The following is a 26,731-nucleotide window of genomic DNA, read 5'->3' as shown; positions in this document are numbered from 1 at the left end:
CTGCGGAGGGTCCGGTGCTCCGCGCCTCCGGTGGAGCTGCTGCAGTCGTGCCTGCGGGCAGTTGACTGGAGCTGCACGAGGAGCCGACCGTCCGCAGGCACCACTGCGGCAGCTCCACCAGAGCCGCGGAACAGCAGACCCTCTGCAGGCACCACTGCGGCAGCTCCACCGGAGCTGCCTGCCGCCCCCTCCGGCAAAATGCCGCCCACCAACTATTCTGGCGCCCTAGGCGATTGCCTAGGCTGCCTAAATGGTAGCGCCAGCCCTGCCTATCACTATATCCATAACATCATGAAAATATGACATTAGCTGGACCCAGGCTCTGCTGAAAATATTATTCACATTTTACTCACACCCATGCAAGTGCTTAAAATTCCCTTTTGAATGGCTTTCTTAAAGCCCTACATTCTTTAAACTTCAAGAGGCCAAACATATTGCAGTCAGACTATTCTCCCCCTGCAGCAATATGATTTCTGCCACTTTCACTGCATCTACCACCCCCAAATCCATTTCAAATCAACCTCTAGGGCTTCCAAACTCCCCAGGACTTGTTCCCTCTGACCTCATATCCACCTACTTCTCCCTCTTCCCTCCCCAGTCTCCTACTCCAAGACCCCTTTCTAGTATTTCTCTACAGCAGCGTTTCTCAAACTGGGGTCAACGCTGTGTAAGGAAGCCCCTGGCGGGCAGGGCCGGATTGTTTACCTGCTAATCAGCAGGTCCGGCAATTGCGGCTCCCACTGGCCGCGGTTCACTGCTCCAGGCCCAATGGGAGCTACTGGAAGCAGTGCGGGCCAAGGGACTTACTGGCTGCCGCCAGGGGCTTTCCCTACACAAGCGGCTACCCCAGTTTGAGAGAAAGTGCTCTACAGACTGGGCTGCACTTTCTGGAACTCACTTTCCCTCTGAGCTATTCCCTCTTTTATTGCTTTACTACCTTCCTGATCGTTTTAGCCAAAGATTGATTTTTAACCACACCTCACTTTTCTCTTACCACATGGTTCCGTTCTTCCCTTGCTGTAACTAGCCTGAAGTAGTACTTCTAGTATCTCTAATTGCTTTTTATCTGCTCCGTCTTTTTACCTCACATTTCTCCTTTCTGCATGACTCCAAGTACCAAAGCATATGCAGCATTCTCTGTTCTAACACATTTTCTATAGTGTTTTGAGACATTTTATGTAGTATCTTTCATATAAATAGTCTGTTTTGTAATATATATGTTAATTTTAATATAACCCATTTGATGCTCTCAAAATAGGATTTTATATGAAGAGCAGCCTGTAACATCTGAAGATACTGCCAAAGACGTCCCTATCACAAAGGGACTCCTGGAAACAGAAACCTATCATGCAAAGACCCGTTATGCAGAGGTGGATGCACACAGCATGATGATGCAACGCCATTCTTCACCTCTTGCCTCCCTGTTCTTTCCGCTTTTATATCACTGCTGTCGCAGCTGCTGATTTTATATTTATTCAGAAAAATACATCAAATAATTTTTTAGACAATGAATAAATGTCAGAGACAATTTAAATACACTATTGAGTAAAGCAGATGAGATCCCATTATAGGAACTGTCAGGGCCAATTCTCACAGAAAACATTTTAGGAGATACAAGAGATCTTCAGTGAGAACTATAGTCACATGGGGTCCGAGGAGGGCTTGCTAGCACAAGAAGTTTGGAAACTTTACTATTACACTGGGGTGGTGCGATAATTACATAGGATTTTGGTCACTTGTAGATGGGAACAGATAATATTAAACTCTAGTCCATTAGAAATAACATGCAAATATAATATTAAACACATTTTTCATAAATCAGACTCTTGTGTGTTAATTCTAAACATAATAGACAGATCTGGGACTAGGGAAAGAGAAATAAATCCCACCCACATCAAGCTCTACCAGTTTAAGATAATACAAAGGGTTCTAGAATCTCATTCCCTCATTGGCTGAGCCTCTTTCAGAGCATAACTTCCTATTATTATACAGGAACTTACACATTTTCAACATGAGACACATTTTTTAAATGTTCAACTTGTCAGAAATTTAGGTTCTATCTAGACTAGTAGACTCTATAATTATTAAAGATCTAGTGAAATAACATTATCAGAGGGAAAGGAGTGAAACTGGTACAATTGATAAAAGGGATTTTTAGTTTAAAAACTGTTTAAAACGTTGTCTTATTTTTGTTAACTATTTCACTGCAATGACTACTTAACATTTTGGAGAAAAAGAAAAGGAAATCTTTAGAACAGATTCAACAACACAAACCCTCCAATTTAGGTGCAGAAACTAACAATATACAATATACATTCTCTGAACACCCTCTGTCCAATATAAGACAGCTACCAAAATCAATGTAACCAGAATTGACATTTCTGATATTTCTCAGGTTAAAAAAAAAGAACAAGCAGAAAATTTGTTTTAAAAAGGTATTTTAAGCACTTGCATGGGTGATGAGTAAAACGTGAATAATATTTTCAGGTATTCATCACATACAATAATAAACAAAATCCCACAAGCACAATTAAAATTATTATATATATATATATATATATATATATATAAAAAACAATAGAGAAAATCCCATCTAGTTTAATCAGCACCCAAACCTTCATCTTCAGAGAAGAAAAAGAACTGGCTTCTTCTAGCAATTAAAAGACACTGTTGCATACACCACATTCTTAGTCTGGCAGGAAAGAGGAACAGTTAACTAAGGCTCAATCAATTTAGATTTATCTGTCCCTTAGCAAATCTCTTTTTAATGATGAACAGGCTAAAAGAGTAAATAACTTACTCCTTGCCTATGATGACAGATCTCTCATGTTGTTCAACTTGCTCTTAGCATGGCTTTAATCCTATGGATCATTCTATCCTACTTAATCTTCTTGTTATAGACTGCACAATTTATCTTTCCTTGTTTAAATCCTAACTCTGCAACCAATTATTTTCTATTTCTGTTGAGGGCTTTCAAATAGTTCCCACTCCATTGCGAACTCCAGCCTAATGACAGGTCTTTGAAGTAGAGGGGATGGAGAATGGGTAGTAGAGCACCCATAGGAAGAAAGTATGTCAATGAACTCAAGTTACTTTACATGTAACCAACCTCTCTGAGTAATTGTCCCTATGGGCACTCCACTCACCTAACTTCTGAGCAGTGCCTAAACTGAGAGGGTGGGTGCTGGGGAGTTCTATCTAGTACAGATTGGACAACAGCCACCCAAAATGCTGCATCAGATCTGAAAGCATACCCTATGATGTAGTGCTGGAAAAAGGTGTGAACAGATCATCAGGTGGCAAATTTACAAATGTCTTTGATGAGGACATTCTTGAGCAAAGCAATAGAGGTTGACTACCGTTATGGTGGAATGGGCAGTCAGCCTGGAGGAAGGATGCATAGAAGAGAGTTCACAGTAGGATAAAATACATCCTAAGGCCCATTTGGGTAGTCTTTTGGTAGAAATAGGGGCTCCTTTCATTCTGTCTGCGAAGGAAACAAAATGCCTAGAAAAGGCTCTGAAGGGTCTAGTTCTAGATGGAAAGCTAGTGACCTCCTGACATCCAAAGTGTGTAAACTAGTATTTTATCTAAAGTTGTGTAGTTTAGAAGATGGGTAATTTTATGTCCTGATTAATGTGAAAGTCTGAGGAGATGTTGGGGAGAAAACGAGGATGACCTACTTCATCCCAATAAAAAACAGTGTAAGGTCGTTCTGCCATAAGGTCTCAGAATTTTCCTACTCTTCTAGTTGACATAACAGCTCTGCGAAAAGAGGATTTCATGGATAAGTGCAGGAGAAAGCACTCTGCTACGAGCTTGAAGGGTGGTCTCACTCGTGCACTGAGAATGAGATTAAGGTCCCAAACGGGACAGGTTAATTTGTGGGAAAAAGTTGGCCAGTCCTTCAATGAATCCAGAGGTTGTAGGATGTGCAAACAAAAAGAATACACAACAGGTAAGTTGGAGGCTGCAACAGGTGAACTGGATGGACTCAGTGACAAACCCAAGGTCTTTAAACTTAAGAGGTAGTCTAAAATATGTGTTTAGTGGGAATCAGAGGGAGACAAACCATGCAGGATGCACCTGAACTGGAGTGGTTTCCAAAATCTTTATGAAGATCTTCCATGTGGATGGTTTCCTACCATTCAACAGCACATTCTGCATTTCAAATGAGCAATCCATTTCTATGTCCAAGAACCATCGAGGAGCCAAGCCTTGAAAGGTAGCGTGGGAAGACTGGAATAAACAGTTTTCCCCGATTCTTTAGTCAGCAAGTCTGGATTTCTCTGTTACTAAAAACAAAGTGACAGGTGAACCAGATCTGGGAACCAAACCTGTTCTTGCCAGGATGTCACTATCAGGATGATTTTGACTTCTCCTGTGTTTTATCTTCTATAGGACTTTTGGAAGCAATAGTGTGAGGGGGGGGGGCAGAATATGCATACAGCAGGGATCGTGGTCATGGAATGAGGAGAGCCATGTCCTCCCTTTGAGTAGATCTTAGGAAACATCTTGTTGAATGATGTTGCAAAGAAGTCTAACTCTGGGAAGCTCTGAGTGAAAATATCTCCGATAGGGTCAGATTGCTCAGTTCCCACTTGTGCTCTTGGCAAAAAATTCTGTTCAGCTTGTTGGCTACGGTGTTCTGTAGACGAGATACATATGTGGATAAGATATTGATCTGGCTGGCAATGCACCGGTTTCCAAGTTTTACTTCTTTTTTGCACAAGTATACAGAACTTGCTCCTCATTGGCAGCTTATGTAATACATGGTTGTTTTGTCATCCATCATGATGCTGATTGGATAATCTTTGATTATGGGTAGAAAATGGGTTGCATGCACACCAAACATCTCTAAGCGCAAGTAGAATGATGTGAAAGGCAGATTCCTGAGAGGTCCACTTTCCCTGTACTATAAGGTTTTCAAGGTGGGTACTCCATCCTCTCAGAGAAGAGTCTGCTGTTATGGTTTATGTGGAGGATGGATGAATGAAAAGAACCACCCCCACAAGTCTAGCAGGGATTCTTCTGCCAATCAAGACTTGAGGACTTTTTGGAGAACTGATATTCGTTTGTTTAGGCTGTGTTTTTTGGGCATATAGACAGCCCTGAAAGCATCAGGAATATAATCTGGCATGAGGGGTCATGAATGTGCAGCCTGCCAAGTGATCCAACAGTTGCAGGTAGGTTTTTGCTAATGTTTGAAGACTTAACTGAAGCTGGGAGATGACTCAATCTGATGATAAGTAGTCCCTGAATGTTCAGGAGTCCAGAGTGACTCCTATGAACTCAATACACTGGGTGGGTATCAAAGTGGGCTTTTCTGTGTTGAGTCTTAGTTCCAGTGCGTTGAACAGGACTAGAAACTTGGAACTGACCACTTTGTTCTTGTGGGAGATGTTCAATAAAATGAATGAATTTATTGTAGTTTGTGTAGTTGTATTTAGTACTCAAGGTGTGGTAATTTGCTTCCCTGAAAAGCAGGCGAGAGTAATTTTTAGGCCCCAAAAGGTCCAGTCATTTATGCTCTTTATTGTTTAGTGTGGGCCTGGAATGGTGTTTGTTTTCTTTATTTACAGCATCAACCATTAAGGAATTCGGGACAAGATGGGTGAATAGTTATTCTGCGCCCTTGGTGGGTACATAATATTTCTTGTCTGCTCCTTTGAAAGTGCATGGGACAATGGCTGGTGACTGCCATACTGGTTTTACTGGCTCTAGCAAGGCATCATCATGGAGAGTCAAGTTGGAGGAGGGTCTCATAGAATGCTCTGTGAGGAGCAGCTTAAGTCTGTCTTCTCTCAGCTTCCTGCATCTACTCCCAAATGTGCTGCAGAGCTTGAAACCTCAAAGGTATGTGCATCTCCCCCCAGACAGCAGAGACTGCTGGAATGACCACTGGTAAATGGAAAAGACTTTCTACAGGTGTAACAGGGTTTAAACTCAGGGCTTGGGGTGTACCCATCAAGAAGAAAGGAAAAGAAGGCTCCAACCAACAGAGAGGCCCTATGGGTGGGGGACCACAAAAAGAAGGGAGGAGCCTCCTCCCCCCAAAAATCCACACGAAAATCATGAAAGGAAAGTTACAAATTAAAAAAAAAAAAGATGATAAAGATGAAAAATTTAAGAATAATGAATGGAAGGTAGCTAGGACTAGGGGTAAGCTATCCCAGACACTGCAGAGCAGTTGAGAAGGAATGGTGTCAGATCCACCCTGTCTTGCATGCCCTCAGATCAGAGCACAATGGCGTACAGAGCACAGGAAGAGACCATGCAGACACTGCTATCCAAAATCTCTGATCAGGGGCTATGGCACTCTGTACCTCAAAGCAGCCCCCTGGGACCCTCATATTCACCCGTCATATAGTTATTATATATTTCACATAAAGTATGCCGTGTAAGATATCATATGAAAGGTCATGATCTGAAGAAACCCATTGCTCTGCCCAAATATGTATATCATCAGTGTATATGAAGTTATGAGATTTTGCTTTATGGTTGTTGCTGAAATTTGTTGTAAGTTTGAGAGTCTCTACTGGTAGATGGTGATCCACCCCTGCAGGTGGTAAGCAACCATCAGCAGGGGAATTGTAAACAAGGGATTTACAATAATGGAACAGGGCTGCCCAAGCATCACACGATGGGGGATTGCTCAACCCTGCAACTCAGCAAAGTCCACCAGCACATGTCTGGGCAAGTGTTCTCTAGGCACACGGGCTGAGGATTCAAAATAGGAGATGGTGGCATCATGCCTTGGCCTTTCTCCTTCCCCACCTATGCTGGAAGCAACAAGAATGCTGGGAAGACAAAGACTTGATCTGAGGAGACTGGTTCCAGGCTTAAAAGGGGAAGCCTACGTATTAAGAACTGTAACATCCAGTGGGGTGACAAAACTGCTTGATCCAAATACAACCTAGTCTAATAAGGTTTAAGATTTAGACTGTATGTTTATCTATTTATTTTTTTTGTAACTATCTCTGACTTTTAGTGCCTAACAATTATAAATCACTTAAACTCTATCTTTCTGTAGTTAAACAAATCTGTTTTATATTTTACTTAAAACAGTGCAGTTTGGTTGAAGTGCGTGGGAAAACTCAGCTCAGGTACAAAAGCTGGTGCATGTCCTCTCTACATCTACATTATTACCATTACACTGGGTAATAAACTTACACTGGTCAGGTTTCTGACCAGGGCAAAATGGTACAGTTCTGGGACACAAGGCTGGGAAGCTGGGGGGAACTGGTTGGTGCCTTTCTCTCTGTGAGATTCGTGAGTGGCTTTGGGAGCATTCACGCAGTCTAGCTGGGTGTGGGGCTCCACATGCTGTTGTGCTGAGTGATCTCTCAGTGCTTGGAGTGGGTTTTCTGCCTGTCACTAACAAAGCATTGTGAGACAGCCCAGGCTGGAGAGTTAAGGGGACACAGCGGTACCCCAGTTCTGGGTTGCACCCCAGAGATCCCACCACAGGGGAACATGCACATCTGAAGTGAAGTACTCAGAGGGACAATTACTCAAAGAACTCTCTTTTCAGGTTTACAACCTCTCAGTTACAGCTCTTTTTTTTTTCCATGGCTGAAGTCAGAAGGCAGGGACAAAACTACTCCCAATTTCCTGAGGAGGTAAATACAGTTGCTGAGAAAATAAAAAGTTATGTACTTGTTCACCACCTACTTCCGTTACAATTCTGTTGAGACTCAGTCCCTTTTGGAACCACACATGTAAAGCTTTTTCCTTTTAAATGTTGAACTTTTTTCCCCTTGAAGTCTGGGCTGCACAAACATTCAGTTTCAAAATGTTCACAGGGATATAGAATTTCACTAAGGCTGCTCTTTTTGTCTCCCACTGCTGCTCAGTCACACAGGTCGTTGGAGGTCAAAGTGAATGGAGAGTTGTTGGCATATGCTTTTGGACCAAACATTAATAATGGGAAGAAACAGCCCACCTCCAACACAGAATAGAGAGATTTACCCAGCCTTACCAGGGATCAGCCTCTAAAGAACTTTGAAAATCTTTGTTAACTGAGATGCTATCTATGTTTAGCTGTGTTTGAGTAGAAATATGCAGTGCTGAATTTTACAATGGTAATTCAAAGTGATGATCTATTATGGCTAAACATTTCTGGCATAGTCTATATATGTTTCAAAGCCGATTTTCATAACATTATTCTAGATATGGGTTTCAATAAATTCTTGAAGTGGAAAACATGTATTCCCTTTTAAGTGATTGCTTTTTATATCTAGAGGACAAAAGTAGCTTTTACGTGCTGATAGGAGTGAATGTATGATCTGAACAAACATTCTTTTTTCTCATGTGTCTGTATAAAAACACTTCTATCAGGACTATGATTTAGTCTGTCATTCTAAGCATATTTATTTACTCTGCTCTAGACAGTACACAGACCTCCAGGAATCTTATACTCTACTGACATGATAAAAAGTCAAATATAAATTATAAAAAACAAAACAGGAATTCAGTTGAAGAATTCAACCCATTTGCCACTCTACAGAAACTGCTCCTTGCAGAGTCCTAGCAGGCTGTCAAGCACAGCTCTTTGAAAATGCAAACAAACAACAAAATACAGACTCAATGCCCAGGATATTTCTGAGCATCTGTTCTTTACTTGAAATAATAAAATGTATAAAAATACACACACCCACAGCGCCATACAAAACAGGTAGCCTTTGTAAAGGTTTTTATGCTGTACTCTACAGTATAACATGCTGAAGATATGTTCACAGGCAATTATTTATTAACAGCCTGACAAAGCTTCTCTTGCCCACCAACCCATTTCTCTTTCTATAAGGAGGAAAAAAAGCAGAACTTACACTGTACTATGTGTGAGATTAAGAGTGCAGCACTGGTGTCATTACATGTTAGCCTGCCTTGTACCAGGTCTTGCTTCACTTGCAATGCAAACAGGTACCTGCAAACACAAAAGTGAACAAAGTCACATACCAAGAACTAAGAAAAAAAGCAATAAAATGATGATTCATAATCTGGCAATAGGTACCTTTTGCCTGTTGGAACCTATACAAGTGATCTGATTTTCTTGAGTTTTAGAGACTCAATAAAGCATAACAATGTGTTAGTCTTTAGGGTTTTACATAGCAGCTGCTTTTCATAGCCAAGACAGCCTAAATGTCTTATAAACGTAATGAGCATTGGAACTGAAGTGACAGTGTAGACAAACATGGTACCCTCAGCAACAGTTTAACAAGCAGCCCTAGACACTGGAGCCTATTTTATCATGAAAGAATGCTGGATAAGGCCCTGGAGTGGCGTTATCTTCTACTGCTTGTAAGGTGCCAATGGAACTTCCAGTTAGGCAGCCACCAGAGAATGATCTCACTGCATAGTAAGTGGTGGGAGCTGCCGTCTGGCTTGTAGGAAAAGGTGTGTGGCTCCTTTAGGGGATAGATAGATGGCTGAGTGTGAGACTGACTTGCTGCTGCAGCAGCTTCAGACCAGGTCCATGGGGGAATGCTGACTCATCTCCCCCCCCACAAGTGACTGGGAGAGGGGGGACTATTTAGGTGTACATTAGTGCAGGAAAAGCCTTCTTTTACCTGGACCAGGTGGAGCAGCAGGAGCAGCAGCACAGCAAACTTTGCTCTCTCAGGGTCATGGCACCATATGGTAGTAGATTGGTGAGAACTGGAAGAGGCAGAAGCCGGCAGGGGTAGAAGCAGGCATTTTGTGGGAGAAGGGGAAGGGGAGGGAGTTTCAAACTCCTCAGTTTAGGGCTGCAGCAGACCAGTAAAAGGGATGAGGACCCCCCTTGCCGCCGGACATAGCAGGTGTGTTAGAGCAGATGGGGGCGTGAGGTCCAAACTGAGCTCAGGGGGGATGGAGTGGGGCTCAAGGGGTCCTGTGAAACCAGGGCTGGGATTCTCACCACATGGGCAAGAGGACCCAGGACTGGAGTGAGCAGATCCCAGGCTGATCTATCAGTCTACCAAATGGATTCCCCTCTATTGGGAAGTATTGGGGAGCCTGGGGAAGCAAACACTCCCAGTGGTGGATTATCACAGTGGAGGCATTTGGGATTGGGGACCCAACAGAGAATTGACTGGGAAACTGCTTCCAAAGTTGTTGCCACAGCACCACAATGTTTACAAGGTGTAGTGGGTCACCCAAAGCCAGGATATTTGAATTAACAGATTTCAGACAGGACAGCAACACGACTGGCAGGGGTGAGTGTGACCAGCACCCAGTGGATGTTGTAGGGGCAGGTAGTGAAAGCGAATCCCTTCCATATAATGCTGCAATGAGTGTCTGCAGGGGGGACCTCTGTGGGATTCAGGGAACTGGGCCACTTTTCATCTAGAGGAACCTAAGTAGGGGAGGAGAGGGTTCTCACTCACACCTCCCCCACCAGAAGGCAGCAGCCACCGAACTTAGAGGGGTAGCAGCACTAGTAAATAGGCCATGGCAGGGATCGGGTATCCTAAAGCTTTGTCTGGGATGTCTGGGTTACACACACCTTCTACAGAAGCTAATGGCATAACGCAGCTGTTACAAGCCAACCTTCAGTTGTTGCAGCAGCTGGGTGCTTCAACGGGTGGGTGGCTGGGAGGTCTGCAAGTGGTAATAACGGAAACTCAGCAGGGACTTGAGCATGGGAGGCAGGCAAAAGTTAGACATGGCAGACTCCTTGCCATGGGGTGGGAGCTCTCACTGGGGGGTGATTTATAAGCACCCTACAACTCACTCGCTGATAGGGAACCTGAATTGGACAGGACAGAACTGCTTCCCCAGGGCCAGCGGGGTGGGGGGCTACAGAGCACCAAGGGTGCTCCGATAGCCAGTCATGAATGTGGGTATGCTGGGGTGGCTGACCCGATGGGAGTTCACCTTCTCAGTAATACTAAAGATAAAATTTTGAGAGAGGTGAATATGTAGACATGTCATCACTGTTGCCTAGGGAGGTGCTGACAGACAGTAAACCAGGGCAGAGCAAGGAGGGCAATGAGATAGCCAAGTGGTCAGGGTGGTTAGAGCATGGGAAAATTGGGAAGCTGCCTTCCTGCCTTCTATGCTGGAAGTACTGCAGAGGCCTATCCAGACAGAAGCCCAGTATTGTTCAAATAGATGCATATAATCAGATGGGCACATAACACATTTGGGGGCATGGCTTGGTTTCACTATGACAAACTGTTTAGACTGAATGTGGAAACAAACTAGGATCTGATGGGACATGCCGCATTATATGCCGTGGTAGAGTGGATGACACTATGAGGGCCTGGTTTCCACACTAACAATGGCCTGTTCATTCTGCAGCAAGCCTGCCAGATGCCTGAGGCTCATAATCACATCTGTTAGGCATTTAATGAAAGCAGTTGTTTTCATCGCATCTGCAAATTCAGGCTTATGAAATGCACTTTGGGGCCCATGCAGCCCGCAATTGCCACAACAGTATGGGAAGGCCACAGTGAGGAAACAGAATGGGAGCCAAGTCACCTGCTGCCCACAGACCCCTGTAGGCAGGCTCAGGATATGGAGCCCAAGGCACAGGAAAGGGTGTGGCGGGGAAGTTGAAAATAGGGATTTGTACCAGGGCCACCCAGAGGATTCAGGGGGCCTGGAGCAAAGCAATTTCGGAGGCCCCTTCCATAAAAAAAAGTTGCAATACTATAGAATACTATATTCTCGTGGGGGCCCCTGTGGGGTCCGGGGCAAATTGCCCCACTTGCCCCCCCGCCCCCCCGGGCAGTCCTGATTTGTATAAGAGCACCACCTCCAGGTAAACTGGAGGTGTTAAGGGTACTCTATTGAGATTTCCCTAATAAGATGGATGGAGCATATTTATTGAATGGGTTTACTGCTTAGGATCCCCTTTATGAGGGAAAGCAGTAATGTGATGTCCAAAAATTTGAAGTCCTTAGTGGGAGTGGGTTATATTGTAAAGAAAAAGATTATACAAGAGTTAAAGGAGAATAGGCAGGACCATTCAATCATCTGCCTATACAGAACTTGTGTGTTTCTCCCTTAGGGTTAGTGCCTAAGAAAGTTCCGGGTGATTATCACTTAATTCATCACCTGTGATATGCATGGGGCAGTTCAATTAACAATGGAACAGACCCAGCCTTGTGTTCTGTTGGCTATTCCTCTGTTGATGAGGCTGTGCACATGGTTAGGGCTTATGGCCTGGGGCACTGATGGTCAAGTGTGATATCAAGTCTGATTTTCCACCACTGCATCCTTCTGACTTGAACTTTTTGGATTTCTCTTTCAAAAGACAATTCTGTTTTGAGAAAGTTGTACCCAAGGGATGTACAATATCCTGTTTGGCATAGGGCAGTGACGCGGGAAGCAGATTTACAGCAGGTAGTACATTACTATTGTTTGCAGGCAGAGTGACTTCAGATGAGTGTATTAGTCTGACGGACAACTTTTAGGCCTTGTCTAAAAAACTGGGGGTACCCTTAGAGAAGTTAAAAACAGAGGGTCACCCACTACGTTGACCTACCTGGGGCTTGAGCTAGACACTCTAGTGGGTATATGACACCCACCTCAGAATAAGCTTTAGGAGCTACTGGGGGGTTGCGTAGGAAAGGCATCTTCACTTTGCGGGGCAGGCATTCTGTGCCTGACTTGCAGCAGTCAACACAGGCATAGCCCGATCTCACCATTTAATAACATTTACTAGAGAGATGAAGGCAGATTTGGGGATGTTGGAACAGTTTCATTTTAATGGAGTGTCTCTGTGGAGGGAGGAATGGATATTCATGGCTGATTTACAGATCTACTTGGCTGCTTCAGGAGGTACAGGTTTGGGGGTATTACTCAGGCAGGCGGTGCGTCCAGCAATGCCCCTCCGCCTGGATACAAAAAGGAGTAGTGCAGAATAAAACATTTCTGGAATTTTTTTCCCCATTTCGGTTGCAATGGTCATTTGGGGAAAGGAGTTTGCTAATAAAAAGGATGTGGGTCACCTCAGAGAAAATAATCTGGGAACATGTAAAAGGGTGGACATAATGATCAGAGCTAAGCAGAACTTGGGGCAGATCCTGGAACTTTTCCAAGGAATAAAAATTATTTTGTTAGACTCATTGCAACATAGAGTGTGGCAGGGAACTGTGTAGCCCCCTTAGGTTGGCAAAGCTAGGAAGCATGTGAATAGGGAGGTAGCCACATCCATACATTGCATAGGGGGCACCAGAATTATTCAGGGAGCATGGGAATTTACTGTCAGACAGGAGCTGACACTTTTGGGGGTGTTAAGAGATGTCTGTAAAAGCAGCAAAGAGTCCTGTGGCACCTTATAGACTAACAGACGTTTTGGAGCATGAGCTTTCATGGGTGAATACCCACTTCGTCAGATGCATGTAGTGGAAATTTCCAGGGGCAGTTATATATATGCAGGCAGAGATGTCTGGGAACCCAGCCAGGTGTGCAGGGGAAGGCAGCCAAGCTGACAGCTGGCACCTCTTTGTGATGGCTGTCCAGTGCAGGTACTCAATAGAGAAAGGATATGGTGATCAGATAAAATGGATTGGGAAAGGATTTAAAGGACGTATCCTTTAAAGGAGAAAAACTGGGGGTGGGAGGAGAAGGAAAGGGGGGGAGGGCTAGGGGCTCCTATGACTTAATCCTCATTTAAATGTGGGGGTGGTGAGATCCCAGCAGCAGTTTGGCTGGGGACCAGAATGGGTGCAGGGGAAGGGCTGACAGCAGCATTCCCTCAGGTATATGTAAATGATTATGGACTTACCCCCTGAGCACTTTTATCCGCCGGTGCCTCCCTGACATGTAGGGATAAAGTCGTGGTCTACTTAAACCACATCCAGTGTTTCCTGTCCTCCTTCTGGCATAGCCGGACAATGAGGAGTGAGACCTTGATTAAACATCTCTATCTAGCTATGGTATCTGATCACCTCACAATCTTGAATGTTGTTCTCACAACACCTCTGCAAGTTAGGGAAGAATTATTATCCCTGTTTACAGAAAGGGAAGTGAGGCACATAGAGACTAAGTAACTTGCCCAAGTTCACAAAGGAAGTCTTTGGCAGAGCAGGGAACTGAATCAGGGTACTTAAGTCCCAGGATAACACCCTGACAATCCTTCCTCAAGGGTCTCCTCTGAAGGATGCACATATAATAATTTCATCCACACAAAGGCACAATGAGCAACTGGGTAATACTGCCACACAAGAAGATAAAAAGTCAGTACAGTTAGCGGATGTGATCCCGTCAGACCTCCAGGCATGGAAATCTCACAGATTTTCATGGGAGTTCCGAACACAGAAGGCTTGCAGAATCAGGATCAGATATTGCCTAATTTTTCCTTCATTATGCATCTCTTTGCTCTAGTGCATTTAAACCAGATCCTTACGGACCCATTTTCAAAGCAACAAGCAGGGATACAGAGTTATCCACAGGACTAGTATTAACATCAGAGACTCCTGCATCAAAATCCCCAGAAAATGTTTGGAAAATTGATACTTCAAAATCTTTTATAATGCAGTTGTTTGTACTTTCTTTTAAAAAAATTAAAGAACATTTTAGTCTACATTTGCTCACCTCTCTGATCACAGATTACTAGTCAAACAGCAAATATGATCAAGAACATTTCACTTAAAATCTCTATTTCTTGTCTCCACAAGTTTTGAAATACAGTGAAACCCTGCTATAATGCGATGTTTGGGATCCAAAAAATTCCATCGCGATAAATACGGGGTCACAGTATAGCGGGGTTTCAAGCCGGACAGTTTAAGTCAGTGGTCTCCAACACGGTGCATTGATGTGCGCCGCCTAGTGCCCAGCAAGGGATAGAAGCCGCGGCCCCGCGTTTGCAGGGGACAGAGAACTCTGAGGCTGCGGGCGCCGGTGCTCTCTGTCACTGGCAGGCACGGGGCCGCGGCTTCTCCCAGCATTCAGGGCACTCATACAATGTAGGAGATCCACGTTCAAATTCCTTCACCACACCAGGCAGAAGAGGGAACTGAACAGAGGTGAATGCCCTAACCACTACAATATAGGTTATACAGCAGAGTGGTGAACTAAACCCAAGTTTCTCACATCACAGTGTCCCCTAACGACTGAGCTAATGACAATAAACAAAGGCACCACCACCCAGTCTAAACAATGGGGGAAAATTGTTAAAAACTATTCAAATTTGTGAGTAGTTCAGGGCAGACAAACTGCATTTCTGGCAAATAACGTATTTCTCTGAAAAATTTCACCGAGCTCTAAGAGTGAGCACTCCATAGAAGCACCACTGCAAAACTTATTGTACATTGAAGAAGGGCGCAACTTGATGGCAGCTTTCTTTTCTCTGAAACAGAATCACGAAATTAACTGCATATATTTTGATAATGCAGTGTGATTTTTAACCATGCCATGTTAATGCTGTATCTATATATTTTGTTTGTTTCAAATAGTATGTTTTGCTTGCAAGGTTCTAGGTAGGATGGCACTTACTATGAACTAGCTCAGACAAAGCTGGTAATAATAATAAGTGCTATTTTGTGCTTTGTGGTTATAGCCTTGCACATTCTCAGGAGAGTAGAGTTAAAAAACTCACTATTTAATAAGATGATGGTCAGAGGATGTTACAAACCAAACAAGGATTAATCAAAATAGACAGGGAGGTAGGCTGAAAGTGATTACAGTGGACTTGTGATATATCATAGCTGTGCACAAGACAAATCATGGACCGGTTTTGGGTCGTAACAACTATAAAACTAAAGTTGTTTACGTTCTTGCTGAAATGTCTCTTCTCTCCCCTCTTCACACATGCAAACATGTGGATTACACACCTGGACCAAAGAACACACTATTGGATGCTTCTTTAGGAAAGCTAAGTCATTCTGTATGATTTAATTTTATTTTTTTAATCTTGCTTACTGGTATATATATGAGGCTTTTGATAGCATGGTGACGCCAGTTCCCACTAGGACAGTAGTACCACACAAAATCAACACTAAATTACAAGGTAACTGGCCTCAACTTCTTATCATGGAATATCAGAGTTGGAACGGACCTCAGGAGGTCATCTAGTCCAACCCCCTGCTCAAAGCAGGCCCAGCCCCCAGACAGATTTTTGCCCCAGATCCCTAAATGGCCCCCTCAAGGACTGAACTGACAACCCTAGGTTTAGCAGGCCAATGCTCAAATCACTGAGCCATCCCTCCCCCTCAACTAGTGGCTGTCATCGAATTTTAATATGTAGATATTTCAGAGCAGCTTTACTTCAGATCATGCAGAAGAATTTTCTCATGAGAAAATTCATCAATAATATTGTATTGTCAGAAGAAAGCAAAGTAATAGCTCCAGGTGAGGGTGTAGAAAAACAGACATTAATCAGCACTGAGAGAGAAGCTGGCACAACGATCATGCTGGTTTGGTTTGACTATTGCAGACTACTTAGAAATACACAAATTATACACACAGCACAGAGGAAAACTACAAATAGATTAATCCCTAATACAGACTTTGCAGTATAACCCATAAATCTAGGACTGCAATATTGTGTACTTAGCCTGGATTTTAATGGGGTCTTGCAAGAAGGTAACCTTTTGGAGCAGTCTACTAGGGGAGAAAGGGAAGAAGACACACAGAAACATAGCTAGAGAGGATGGCAAATTAGCTTTTCTAACCTAATTGAATATAGTGTACATCACATGGTAGCTAATCTTAATTAGAGTTGTGTCATTATGGCCACTAGATTTTAGGACTGTATAAACATGGTAGACAGAATACATAAAATGATGTATTCTAGGTGTACATCAATTTCCTTTTAAAACCAATACTAGGTCCTCTCCTTTTCTGGCAATAATGAAACCCATTAAAAGATAGGCATAGTCTGACATTCCAATTCTTTTTACAGCCAGGCAAACTATTCCACACATACGCTTTAACATTTACATACAAGGTTCTTAACCTGCAAATTTAAAATCAATCAATCAACCAATCAACAGAAAAAAAAAGTTATCAGGATTCAGAACCATGTCTTTAGTACAGAAAGAGAAATTAAAATCTATTTACAGTACATGTACTAAGCTACAGAATATTCAGTTTGATAATTTCCCAGCTCTGAATATCTCTGCTAGTCACACAATCTTAGGAGTTCTCATTGAGTCCTGTCCTCTAATATTTTTTAGCCTGCCTTTCAAATAAAAACTGAGTTTTTTTCAATTTCCAGGCCAGGAAAAGGGATTAATATTTTTTTTTCTGCTCCGGGGGTCACTTACCAAAATAAAAAGTCAGGAATAAATGCAGAGGAACACCAAGGTGGGGATGGACTTTATAAAGGAGATTACACAGATAGGAGGGAAACTTTTGGAAAACAGGATTTTCACCCCAGGGGAAATTTCAACCTTTCAAAATTAGTTTCTGTTCTGGATCAGAACAGAGAGATGAAATATCAACATATTGTAGAACAAAAATATTCTGAAAAATTTGAAAATCAGAAATGTTGAAACAAAAAAATATTTTTGACTGAAATGAAAGAAAATGTCATGGCCTTTATTTTTTCATTGTGATTAATCCAGGCCATTTTTTAAATAAAAATCAAAGGAAATGAAGGGTAAGATTCACAAAATGGCCAAAGAGGAGAAGGTGGAGATACCATCCTGTAGAGATTAATTACACTGTTAAACAATAATAGAATACCATTTATTAAAATATTTTTTGATGTTTACTACATTTTCAAATATATTTATTTCAATTACAACATAGAATACAAGGTGTACATTGTTCACTTTATATTTTTGATTACAAGTATTTGCATTGTAAAAAACCCAAAAGAAATAGTATTTTGCAATTCACCTAATACAAGTACTGTAGTACAATCTCTTTATCATGAAAGTTGAACTTACAAATGTGGAATTATGTATAAAAAACCTGCATTCAAAAACAAAATAATATAAAATTTTAGAGCCTGCAAGTCCACTCAGTGCTGCTACTTCTTCAGTCAATCCGACAGACAAACAAGTTTGTTTACATTTGCAGGAGATAACGCTGCCCATTTCTTGTTTATAATGTCACCTGACAGTGAAAACAGGCATTGTCATGGCACTGTTGTGGCCAGCATCGCAACATATTTATGTGCCAGATATGCTAAATATTCATATGTCCCTTCATGCTTCAACCACCATTCCAGAAGACATGCCTCCATGCTGACGACGGGTTCTGCTTGATAACAATCCAAAGCAGAGTGGACCGACACATGGTCATTTTCATTATCTGAGTCAGATGCCACCAGTAGAAGGTTGATTTTTTTTTTTTTGGTGATTCGGGTTCTGTAGTTTCCGCATCGGAGTGTTGCTCTTTTAAGACTTCTGAAAGACTTCTCCACACCTCATTTCGCTCAAATTTTGGATGGCACTTCAGATTCTTAAAACTTGGGTAGAATGCTGTAGCTAACTTTAGAAATCTCACATTGGTACCTTCTTTGCGTTTTGTGAAATCCGCAGTGAAAGTGTTCTTAAAATGAACATGTGCTGGGTCATCATTCAAGACTACTGTAACATGAAATAAATGGCAGAATCCGAGTAGGAGACATAATTCTCTCCCAAGGAGTTCAGTCACAAATTTAATTAACGCATTTTTTTTTAATGAGTGTCATCAGCGTGGAAGCATGTCCTCTGGAATGATGACCGAAGCATGAAGGGGCATAAGAATATTAGCATATCAGGCATGTAAATATCTTGCAAAGCCAGCTACAAAAGTGCCATGCAAATGCCTGTTCTCACTTTCTGGTGACACTGTAAATAAGAGGGCAGCATTATCTCCTGTAAATGTAACAAACTTGTCTGTCTTAACGATTGGCTGAACAAGAAGTAGGACTGAGTGGACTTGTAGGTTCTGAAGTTTTACATTGTTTTGATTTTGAGTGCAGGTACATGACAAAAAATTTTCTACATTTGTAAGTTGCACATCCATGAAAAAGAGATTGCACTACAGTACTTGTATGAGGTGAACTGAAAAATGCTATTTCTTTTGTTTATCATTCTTACAGTGCAAATATTTGTAATAAAAATAATATACACTTTGATTTCAATTACAACACAGAATACAATATACCTGAAAATGTAGAAAAATATCCAAAATATTTAATAAAATTTCAATTGGTATTCTATTGTTTAACAGTGCCATTAAAACTGTGATTAATCATGATTAATTTTTTAAATCACAATTTTTTTTGAATTAATCGCATGAGTTAACTGCGATTAATTGACAGCCCTAATATGTTCCCATGACAAATTTTGGTTTTGATTAAACTGCATTTTTCAGCCTGAAAACTTTCTGAACAAAAAATGTTCACCAGCTCTAATCACATGTGCCGCACATTCTGACCCTCATATCTACACACACACACACACACACACACACACACACACACACACACACAGAGCAATACTACTTTTTCTGATAGAAGAACTGAGCTAGTGTGTATTCCTTCACAAATTGAATAAAGTTTAAATCACCATTTTAATGAGAATCAAAACTTAAGCACATATCTAAGTACACAATTTAGCTGCAGTAGATATATGTTTTCTCCCTTGTTTTCTCTCATACCTCATCCTACTCGCTCCGCTCCCTCACAGTTCCCCCCCTCAGTCATAAAATCATTTTTGTGAATCTTATGAGTTCATAAGGACTATGTGAACGTGTCGTCCAGCCGCTGCACCCGGCAGCCTCAGGCAGAGCTATCTTCTCCCAGATGGTCAAGTTATGGTTCCAAGCAGAAAGGAGTTCTCAAGGGAGCCAGGTTCCTCCATTGTTCAGGTCCACTGGAGATGAAAGTAAGGGAGTTTGGCTAGTTCCCTTATCTCACTGCTGCTCCTGGAAACCTCCTGCTGCATTGTCTTTCCTCTGAGGCTTAATAAGAAATGGTGGGCTCCTGCATCACATCTCCCTGGTGCTCCTTGGCACGACGAGCTCCAGTGAATTACATCCCACGGGAAAGAGAGAGGTAATGGAAGGGATACTCAGATAGACCCTTTGCCCTCATCTGCTGGCGCTTCCCATTTTCCTCCCACTCCTATCCATTAAGGAATTAAAAAACAGAATTACAGAATCACTAACCTTGTCAGCTCTTCTTGCAGCTGAGCATGATCTGGTGGAAAGAATTTCACCACAAATTTTACGACAACATGCTTAGGTCCTGGCAAAAAGACCAAGGAAAATTCATGAAACATTTGAAACAGTCTGCACATTCTCATACAGAAATAGACTATTAAGTCTAAAATAATGCGTATTAGTCTGTGTCTCCTGCTAGTATTTTTGACATTCCTCAGATTAGTTAATAACCTCTGTTTAATAGATCGTAAAAGAAAGCCTAACACCTTCCCACTAATGTTTTCTTCTCTACTCCCTTCTCTTTCATTCCCTCTTTCTTTTTCCCCACCCTGAATATTGCTGACAATTTTGCACCCTTAAGCAAACTACTGTTTATGTTAATCCCTTTCTTTCTTTCATCATATATTCCTGTCTACACATCCTTGTGTCCCACCTTGCTGCCACTATCAATAAAGTTGTTACCTCTAGTATTTGAAACAACTTTCTAAATCGGCCACTGCCTGGCCCCTTCAATGGGCTTTGGAATAAACCCTCCATGTGTTTAACATAAAGTTTAGTTTAAAACCAGAAACAACAAAAGTAAAACACTTTACATACAGAAACATGATCATTATCGTGTTCGGTAGAAATTGACTCAGCATGCTCAATATCAAAGGGATATGATCAATAACTTGAGCAGCCTATAAACGTAAATTGGTAACATTTAAATTGCATTCTTTCCTCATTATTGTAACAAACTCTAGCACTGATCAAACGTGTGTTGTGTGAGTATATAAACATTAGATATTAAACAAAGTATTGGTTGGCTACCAAAGATGAATTTTAATTATCAGACTGTTTGATTTGATTAAAATATCATTATGAATATAATTTAATAGCACACAATATGTATTAGATATATATATCTGATGGCAAAAAAATCCAAACAAAATATGAAGTTAATGTTCTAATTGAGAGAACCCCTTTCATCTAATTGAGGGGTTCACAAACTTCATTGCATCGCACCCCCTTCTGATAATAAAAATTACTACACAACCCCAGGAGGGCCACCGAAGTCTGAGCCTGCCCCAGCTCCACCGCCCCAGGTCAAGGGGCCAAAGCTCCAGCCTTGCCGACCTGGGAGGAAGGCCTGTAACCTGAGCCCCGGCACCCATGGACAAAGCCGAAGCCCTTGGGTGGTGGTGCTCAGGCTTCGGCTTCAGTCTAGGCCCCAGCAAGTCTAAACCAACCCTGGTGACCCCATTAAAACAGGGTTGCAGCCCACTTTGTGGTCCTGACTGACAGTTTGAGAACCGTTGATCTAATTCAACTATTTTGGACTAATACAGTAAATGACAAAGAAAGCACTTACTTCTAATCTGTTTCATAATAGGTTTCAAAAGGTCCAGCCACACCTAAAAAATGAAAGAAAGCATAATAGTATTCTCCATTATATTAAGTTATTCATATATGACTTATTTTTCCAGACTGCTTACACTCCCAAAGTTATCCACAAAGGCTTTTCTTCCTCCATATAATTCTTTGTCACAAGGAATTAGATACCTACTGTGCTGCCACCGTGCCTCATCCTTAGAAACAATATACATTCAGAAATAGAGGAAAACAGTATCTTCCACAGATTAAGGGGTATATTTCTCCCTCATTTATCCCAGATTTTAACATAATTAAAGTGAAACTGTGTCACAGTGTCGGAGCAGTCAATAAAGGGAAGTTTCTTACCTTACCGTAACTGGAGTTCTTTGAGATGTGTGGTCCCTACCTGTAGTCCCCTAGGGGGTAAGCATGTGCTCCATGCACCTGAGACTGGAGAATTCTGGCAAGCAGAGTCTGTTGGCCCATGCCTGCACCCCAGCTCTCCTTATGCGCTGCATCGAGGGCATAAGGGGTGCGACGGATTGATCGCCTCACCAGTTCCTTCTTTACTACAAATAAGATCACTATCTGAAGCAGAGGGGAAGAGGGTGGGTAGTGGAATACAAGTAGAGACCATACACCTTGAAGAACTCCAGTTACTACAAGGTAAGTAACTTTTCTTTCTTCTTCGAGTACTGCCTAGTCCCTGAGAGTATTCTGTTGGTGGCGACTGACAACCAGTACTTAGAGAGGAGGGTGTGAGGACGCAGGAGGTGTTCTGGACCAAGCACCATCTCATGAATGTGTGAATGGAACTCCACGTAGCTGCCCTGCAAATATAAATCAGAGGCATCTCTTGAAGTGATGCTACTGAGGCTGCTTGTGCCCTTATAGAGTGAGACTTTATCCCATGTGGGGGAGGAAGCTATACTAACTGATAGAGTAGGATACAGCCAGAGATCCACATGGAGATTCTCTGAGAGGATACAGCTTATCCTCATACGTGTTCTGCTAACAGCCTAGGTGATTTTCTGACCGGTTTCCTTCTCTGAAGTAAAATGCCAATGCTCATCTCATGTTGAGGGAATTAAGTCTCCCCTCCTCACTAGAGGGATGAGACTTCAGTCAATTTACTTACCTGTATTTTTCCCGGTCTGCGTGAAATTCTGAAACAGTTTTAGAAATTAATTTTGGGGTGTAGTCATAGCAAGACTTTATCGTGATGAAATATAGTGTACAGTGGGTGAACCATTAACACTCCAAGTTCACCTACCCTACTGGCAATGAGGAAGGCGACCTTAATTGACAGTGAGACATGGAACACATAGCTAACAGTTCAAAGGGTGGCTCAGGGAGTATGGAGAGCACTAAATTAAGATCCCAGTCAGGGGCTAGTTTCTTGACTGGCAGAAAGGTTCTGATCATGCCCTTCAAAAACCTGGCTGTTAGCAGGTAGGTAAAGATCAAGTAACTGTCCATTGGCAGACATGCACTAACTGCTGCCAGATGAAAGTGCACCGTGCTAAGAGAGAGGCCCATCACCTTGAGGGTAAGAAGATATTCCAAAACAGCTGAAATTTCTTCTGTCTCTGTTGAGACAGAGAACCGCCTCCATTTGGACATATTTTCTAGTGGAGTCCTTCCTGCTACTGTTAATGATGACCTGTATGGCTTCAGAGCAGAGTGTTCTAGGCTTGCTGACAATCCAAATACCAAGCCACAAAATGAGGAGCATGGAGTCTGGAATGCTTGAGCCTGTCACTTTTGTGGGTCAGGAGATCCGCACAATTCCGAATGCTGAGACGTGGACAGGATGACATTTGAAGGAGGCTAGGAAACCAAAACTGTCTGGCTTTGGGCCAGCTGGGAGCAATGAGGATGGCTTGTGCCCTGTCTAGCTGAATTTCTGTAGAACTCGAGGTAGTAAGCAGAATGGAAAGAAAGGCATAACAAAAAAGTGATTGGTCCAAGGTAGAAGGAGTGCATTGGCCTTGGGCTTTCACTGGAGCAGTTTATTATCCACTTCCCAAGTGAAGGTATTTAATATAGAATCAGGTAACTCCCACTCAACCAGCCTCAGCAAGCATTTTGCCACTAGTCACGCCAGTGAATTCTGGGTGACTGGGAGGTATACTGCAAATAGGCTGATGTCACACACACATTAAGGGGTTCTCCATCATGGCAGAGGGGCCCTCACCTCAGAGGGAATTGTTACTATGCTATTCAGGCTATGCTTGCTCTGTATATGCACTGCTCATAGCCAAGCTTACAGGTAACGAAGGTGGAGTCTGGCAAATGGTGTTACATAAACACATTACGCAATACAGTCTAAGAGAGTAAGGGACATCCAAAGTGATGTTCAAGGGTTGTGCGTAACCAGGCCTCTGAGAGCACCTATGTCATGAATTCTGTTCCTGGGAAGATAAGCTCTCGCCTTGATTGAATCCAATATCGCTTCTATAAATTCTATGGTCTGTGTTGGAGACAAGGTAGATTTTTACATGTTTACACTGATTTCCAGGGATGCTAAAAGGAGCAGCAACAAGCTTAATGTCAAGACTTCCAGGCAAGACCTGCCAGTCAGAAGCCACTTGTCCAAGTATGGGAAGCCTGTGGCGTCGCCTTGTCTGAGCTAAGTTGCTACTTTTCAGAACACTTCTGTGAAGACTCTGGGAGTTGTAGCTACCCCATACAGGCACATGTTGTACCGACAGCGGTGAGGCCCTACCACAAACCTGAGAGATTATTTGCAAGAGGGATGAATGTCCACATGAAAGTATCTCTTTCATACTGAGAGCTGTAAATCATGTGCCTTTTTCTAAGGATGGTAGTATGGGTGCCAACGTAAACATGCAGAATTTCAGCTTGCAAACAAGAACATTGTGTTGACACAGGGTAAAGATGGGTCTCCAGCCTTCTTTCTTCTTGGGAACTGAGAAATACTTTGAGTAGAACCCTTTTCCCTGATGTTGAGGGGATACCTGCTGTATTACTCTTCATTGGAGAAGAGACTGCATCCTCCTCGAGACTGTGGATCTGGCAGGATGAAGATATCGTCAAGAGTGGTATAAGTGACCATTACCTTTGCAGGTTGTGATCTGTCACTCCATGCCACTGGAGTGGTAGTAGGTGGTGGTCCCTTATGGAGCTGTGAGAGTACTACCAGTGATTTTCTCTGACCTCATGACCTCCGATGGTACTGGTGGTCCCTGATCTTTCAGGTCTCGGTACTTTGGCTTAGATAGTACCACAGTCGATGTCGAGGTCAATTCAAAAGCTGGTACTGGAGAAGCCTTGCTCCTATGTCTTCTGATTATGCCCATGTGACTTAGAATGATCTAAGTCTTTGTGGCCAAGGCGGAAGGCTTGCCTGACCTGGATGAGTCTGAGGAGGGATGTCTTTTCTTAGAGGATCTAAGAGGGGATCAGCTTTTCTGTTTGCTTAAATGCCTCTTACTCTCATGAGGGAACCCAGCCAGAGAGTCCTTCTCTCTGACCTTCTCAGCTCTGGAGTTAGGCACAGAGCTAGTGGGCATGCACCTTGCTGACTCTGGCCAACGTACACGTGGGGTCTCCCTGGCCTGGTCAGACTGGGGTCTCATGTCAGCAGATCGGGTCATAAGCGGTCATTCCTAGTGGTTGGAGTAGAAGTCAGACCTAATGGTTGAAGTCTGAAAACCAGAGCCAAGGGTCACAACAGTGTCAGAACCAGGGCTGATGGTCAGAACCAAGACAGAGTCTGAATGACAGAACCCAGGGTCAAGACAGAGTTGGAGTCAGAGCTGAGAGTCGGAATCAGATTGCCAGGGGCCAAGGAAGGTAGAAGCAGAGCTGATTCTGAGGCAGGAGCAAGGCTGGGTCAGGATGGGAAGAAGGCTGGGTGCAGGGCAGGATCTGGGCTGGAGCTGTGGAGGAGCAAAGCTAGGAGACAGACGAGCACAGGGAAGCAGGGCGTCCGTGGTTGTGTGCATTGAGCAGCCAGTGAGCTACTGCTGCTGCTGGGCTTAGGCTGACTGATCTACTGCTGATTTCCTCAGCCAATTTGGCAGTGTGGTCCATTGGGCAGTCTAGCTGGATCGTTATGGTGCCAGGAGTACTGAGCAGGCACAGCTGCAGGGCCTTACTCCTAACATCTCATTACCTGCTCCAGGGGGTGTTTTTGAAGATGGAGCTCTCATGTCTACTGCATTTGACTAGGAGAACCAGGCAGAGGAAAAGACGGGCCAGCGATGGAGAAATAGAACTCAGGAACAGGTTTGCTGAGTTGGGAAATGAAGATGGAGCACAGCAGGCTGCTGAAGGACAAAGGGCGAGGAAGAAGAGGCGAGCAGCTAGTCCTGCAGAAGGAGGAGAAGAGTCGATGGAGGTGACACCAAGTACGAGCCATAGGAGGATTGTAAGGGCGAATACAAAACAAAAGGAATTGCGACCACCTGCTGTGGGGGATAGACCGCAGAATCGCACTGTCGCCAGGAAAAGGCAAGTCTACGTGATTGGAGACTCTTTACTGAGAAGAGTAGATAGGCCTGTAACTAGACCTGATCGGAAGAACAGAAGGGTGTGCTGTCTGCCAGGGGCTAAGATACAGGATGTGGACCTGAGGCTGAATACGATCTTAGCGGGAGCGGGAAAGAATCCGTTGATTATCCTTCATGTGGGAACGAATGACACGGCTAGTTACTCGCTGGACTGTATCAAGGAGGACTATGCCAGACTGGGGAAGAGGCTCAAAGACATCGAGGCTCAGGTGATCTTCAGTGGGATTCTGCCGGTTCCTAGAGCGGGGCAACGAAGGAGTGACAAGATTATGGCGATCAACAGATGGCTTAGGGAGTGGTGTTATAAGGAGGGCTTTGGGATGTACGGTCACTGGGAAGCGTTTACGGATAGACGACTGTTCGCTCAGGATGGACTTCATCTAAGCAAGGAGGGAAATAGAATTCGCCGACCTCATCAAGAGAGCTTTAAACTAGGAAGTTGGGGGAGATGGTTGGGAGATGTTCGGGAGATCTCCACGCCGGAATATAACCTGGAGAGGAAAGTAAACAAAGTGAGAGGGGATACCCTTGCGGTCCCAAGATTTGATCCAAGGAGGAATAGTGGAGTAGAAACCAGAGTAACGGGTGATGCTGGTGGTTAAAGGTCTCTGCACGACGGGGGAAAGAATGTCACTGATGCCAAACGCCGAAAATTAAAAGGTCTGTACACTAATGCGAGGAGCCTAGGCAACAAGATGGAGGAACTGGAGTTACTGGTGCAGGAAGTGAAACCGGATATTATAGGGATAACTGAAACCTGGTGGAATAGTACTCATGACTGGAGCACGGGTATTGAAGGCTATGTGCTG

General features: G+C 43.2%; 1 protein-coding gene across 2 annotated transcripts in view; it reads right to left on the bottom strand.

Annotated features, from left to right (window-relative positions):
* The window catches only part of FARP1 (FERM, ARH/RhoGEF and pleckstrin domain protein 1), a 396,739-nt gene that overhangs the window by 102,092 nt on the left and 267,916 nt on the right, over positions 1-26,731 (bottom strand). For both annotated transcript variants that reach the window (XM_030567707.1, XM_030567716.1), the window contains exons 4-6: positions 21,383-21,425; positions 20,038-20,116; positions 8,829-8,926 (exon numbers count right to left, since the gene is read on the bottom strand). In XM_030567707.1, the coding sequence (XP_030423567.1) occupies positions 8,829-8,926; positions 20,038-20,116; positions 21,383-21,425 (220 nt within the window). The remainder of the gene's footprint in view (positions 1-8,828; positions 8,927-20,037; positions 20,117-21,382; positions 21,426-26,731) is intronic.

Source organism: Gopherus evgoodei, chromosome 1 (assembly GCF_007399415.2).
Source record: "Gopherus evgoodei ecotype Sinaloan lineage chromosome 1, rGopEvg1_v1.p, whole genome shotgun sequence".
Classification (NCBI taxonomy): domain Eukaryota; kingdom Metazoa; phylum Chordata; order Testudines; family Testudinidae; genus Gopherus; species Gopherus evgoodei.
This window is presented reverse-complemented; position numbering and strand designations above follow the sequence as displayed.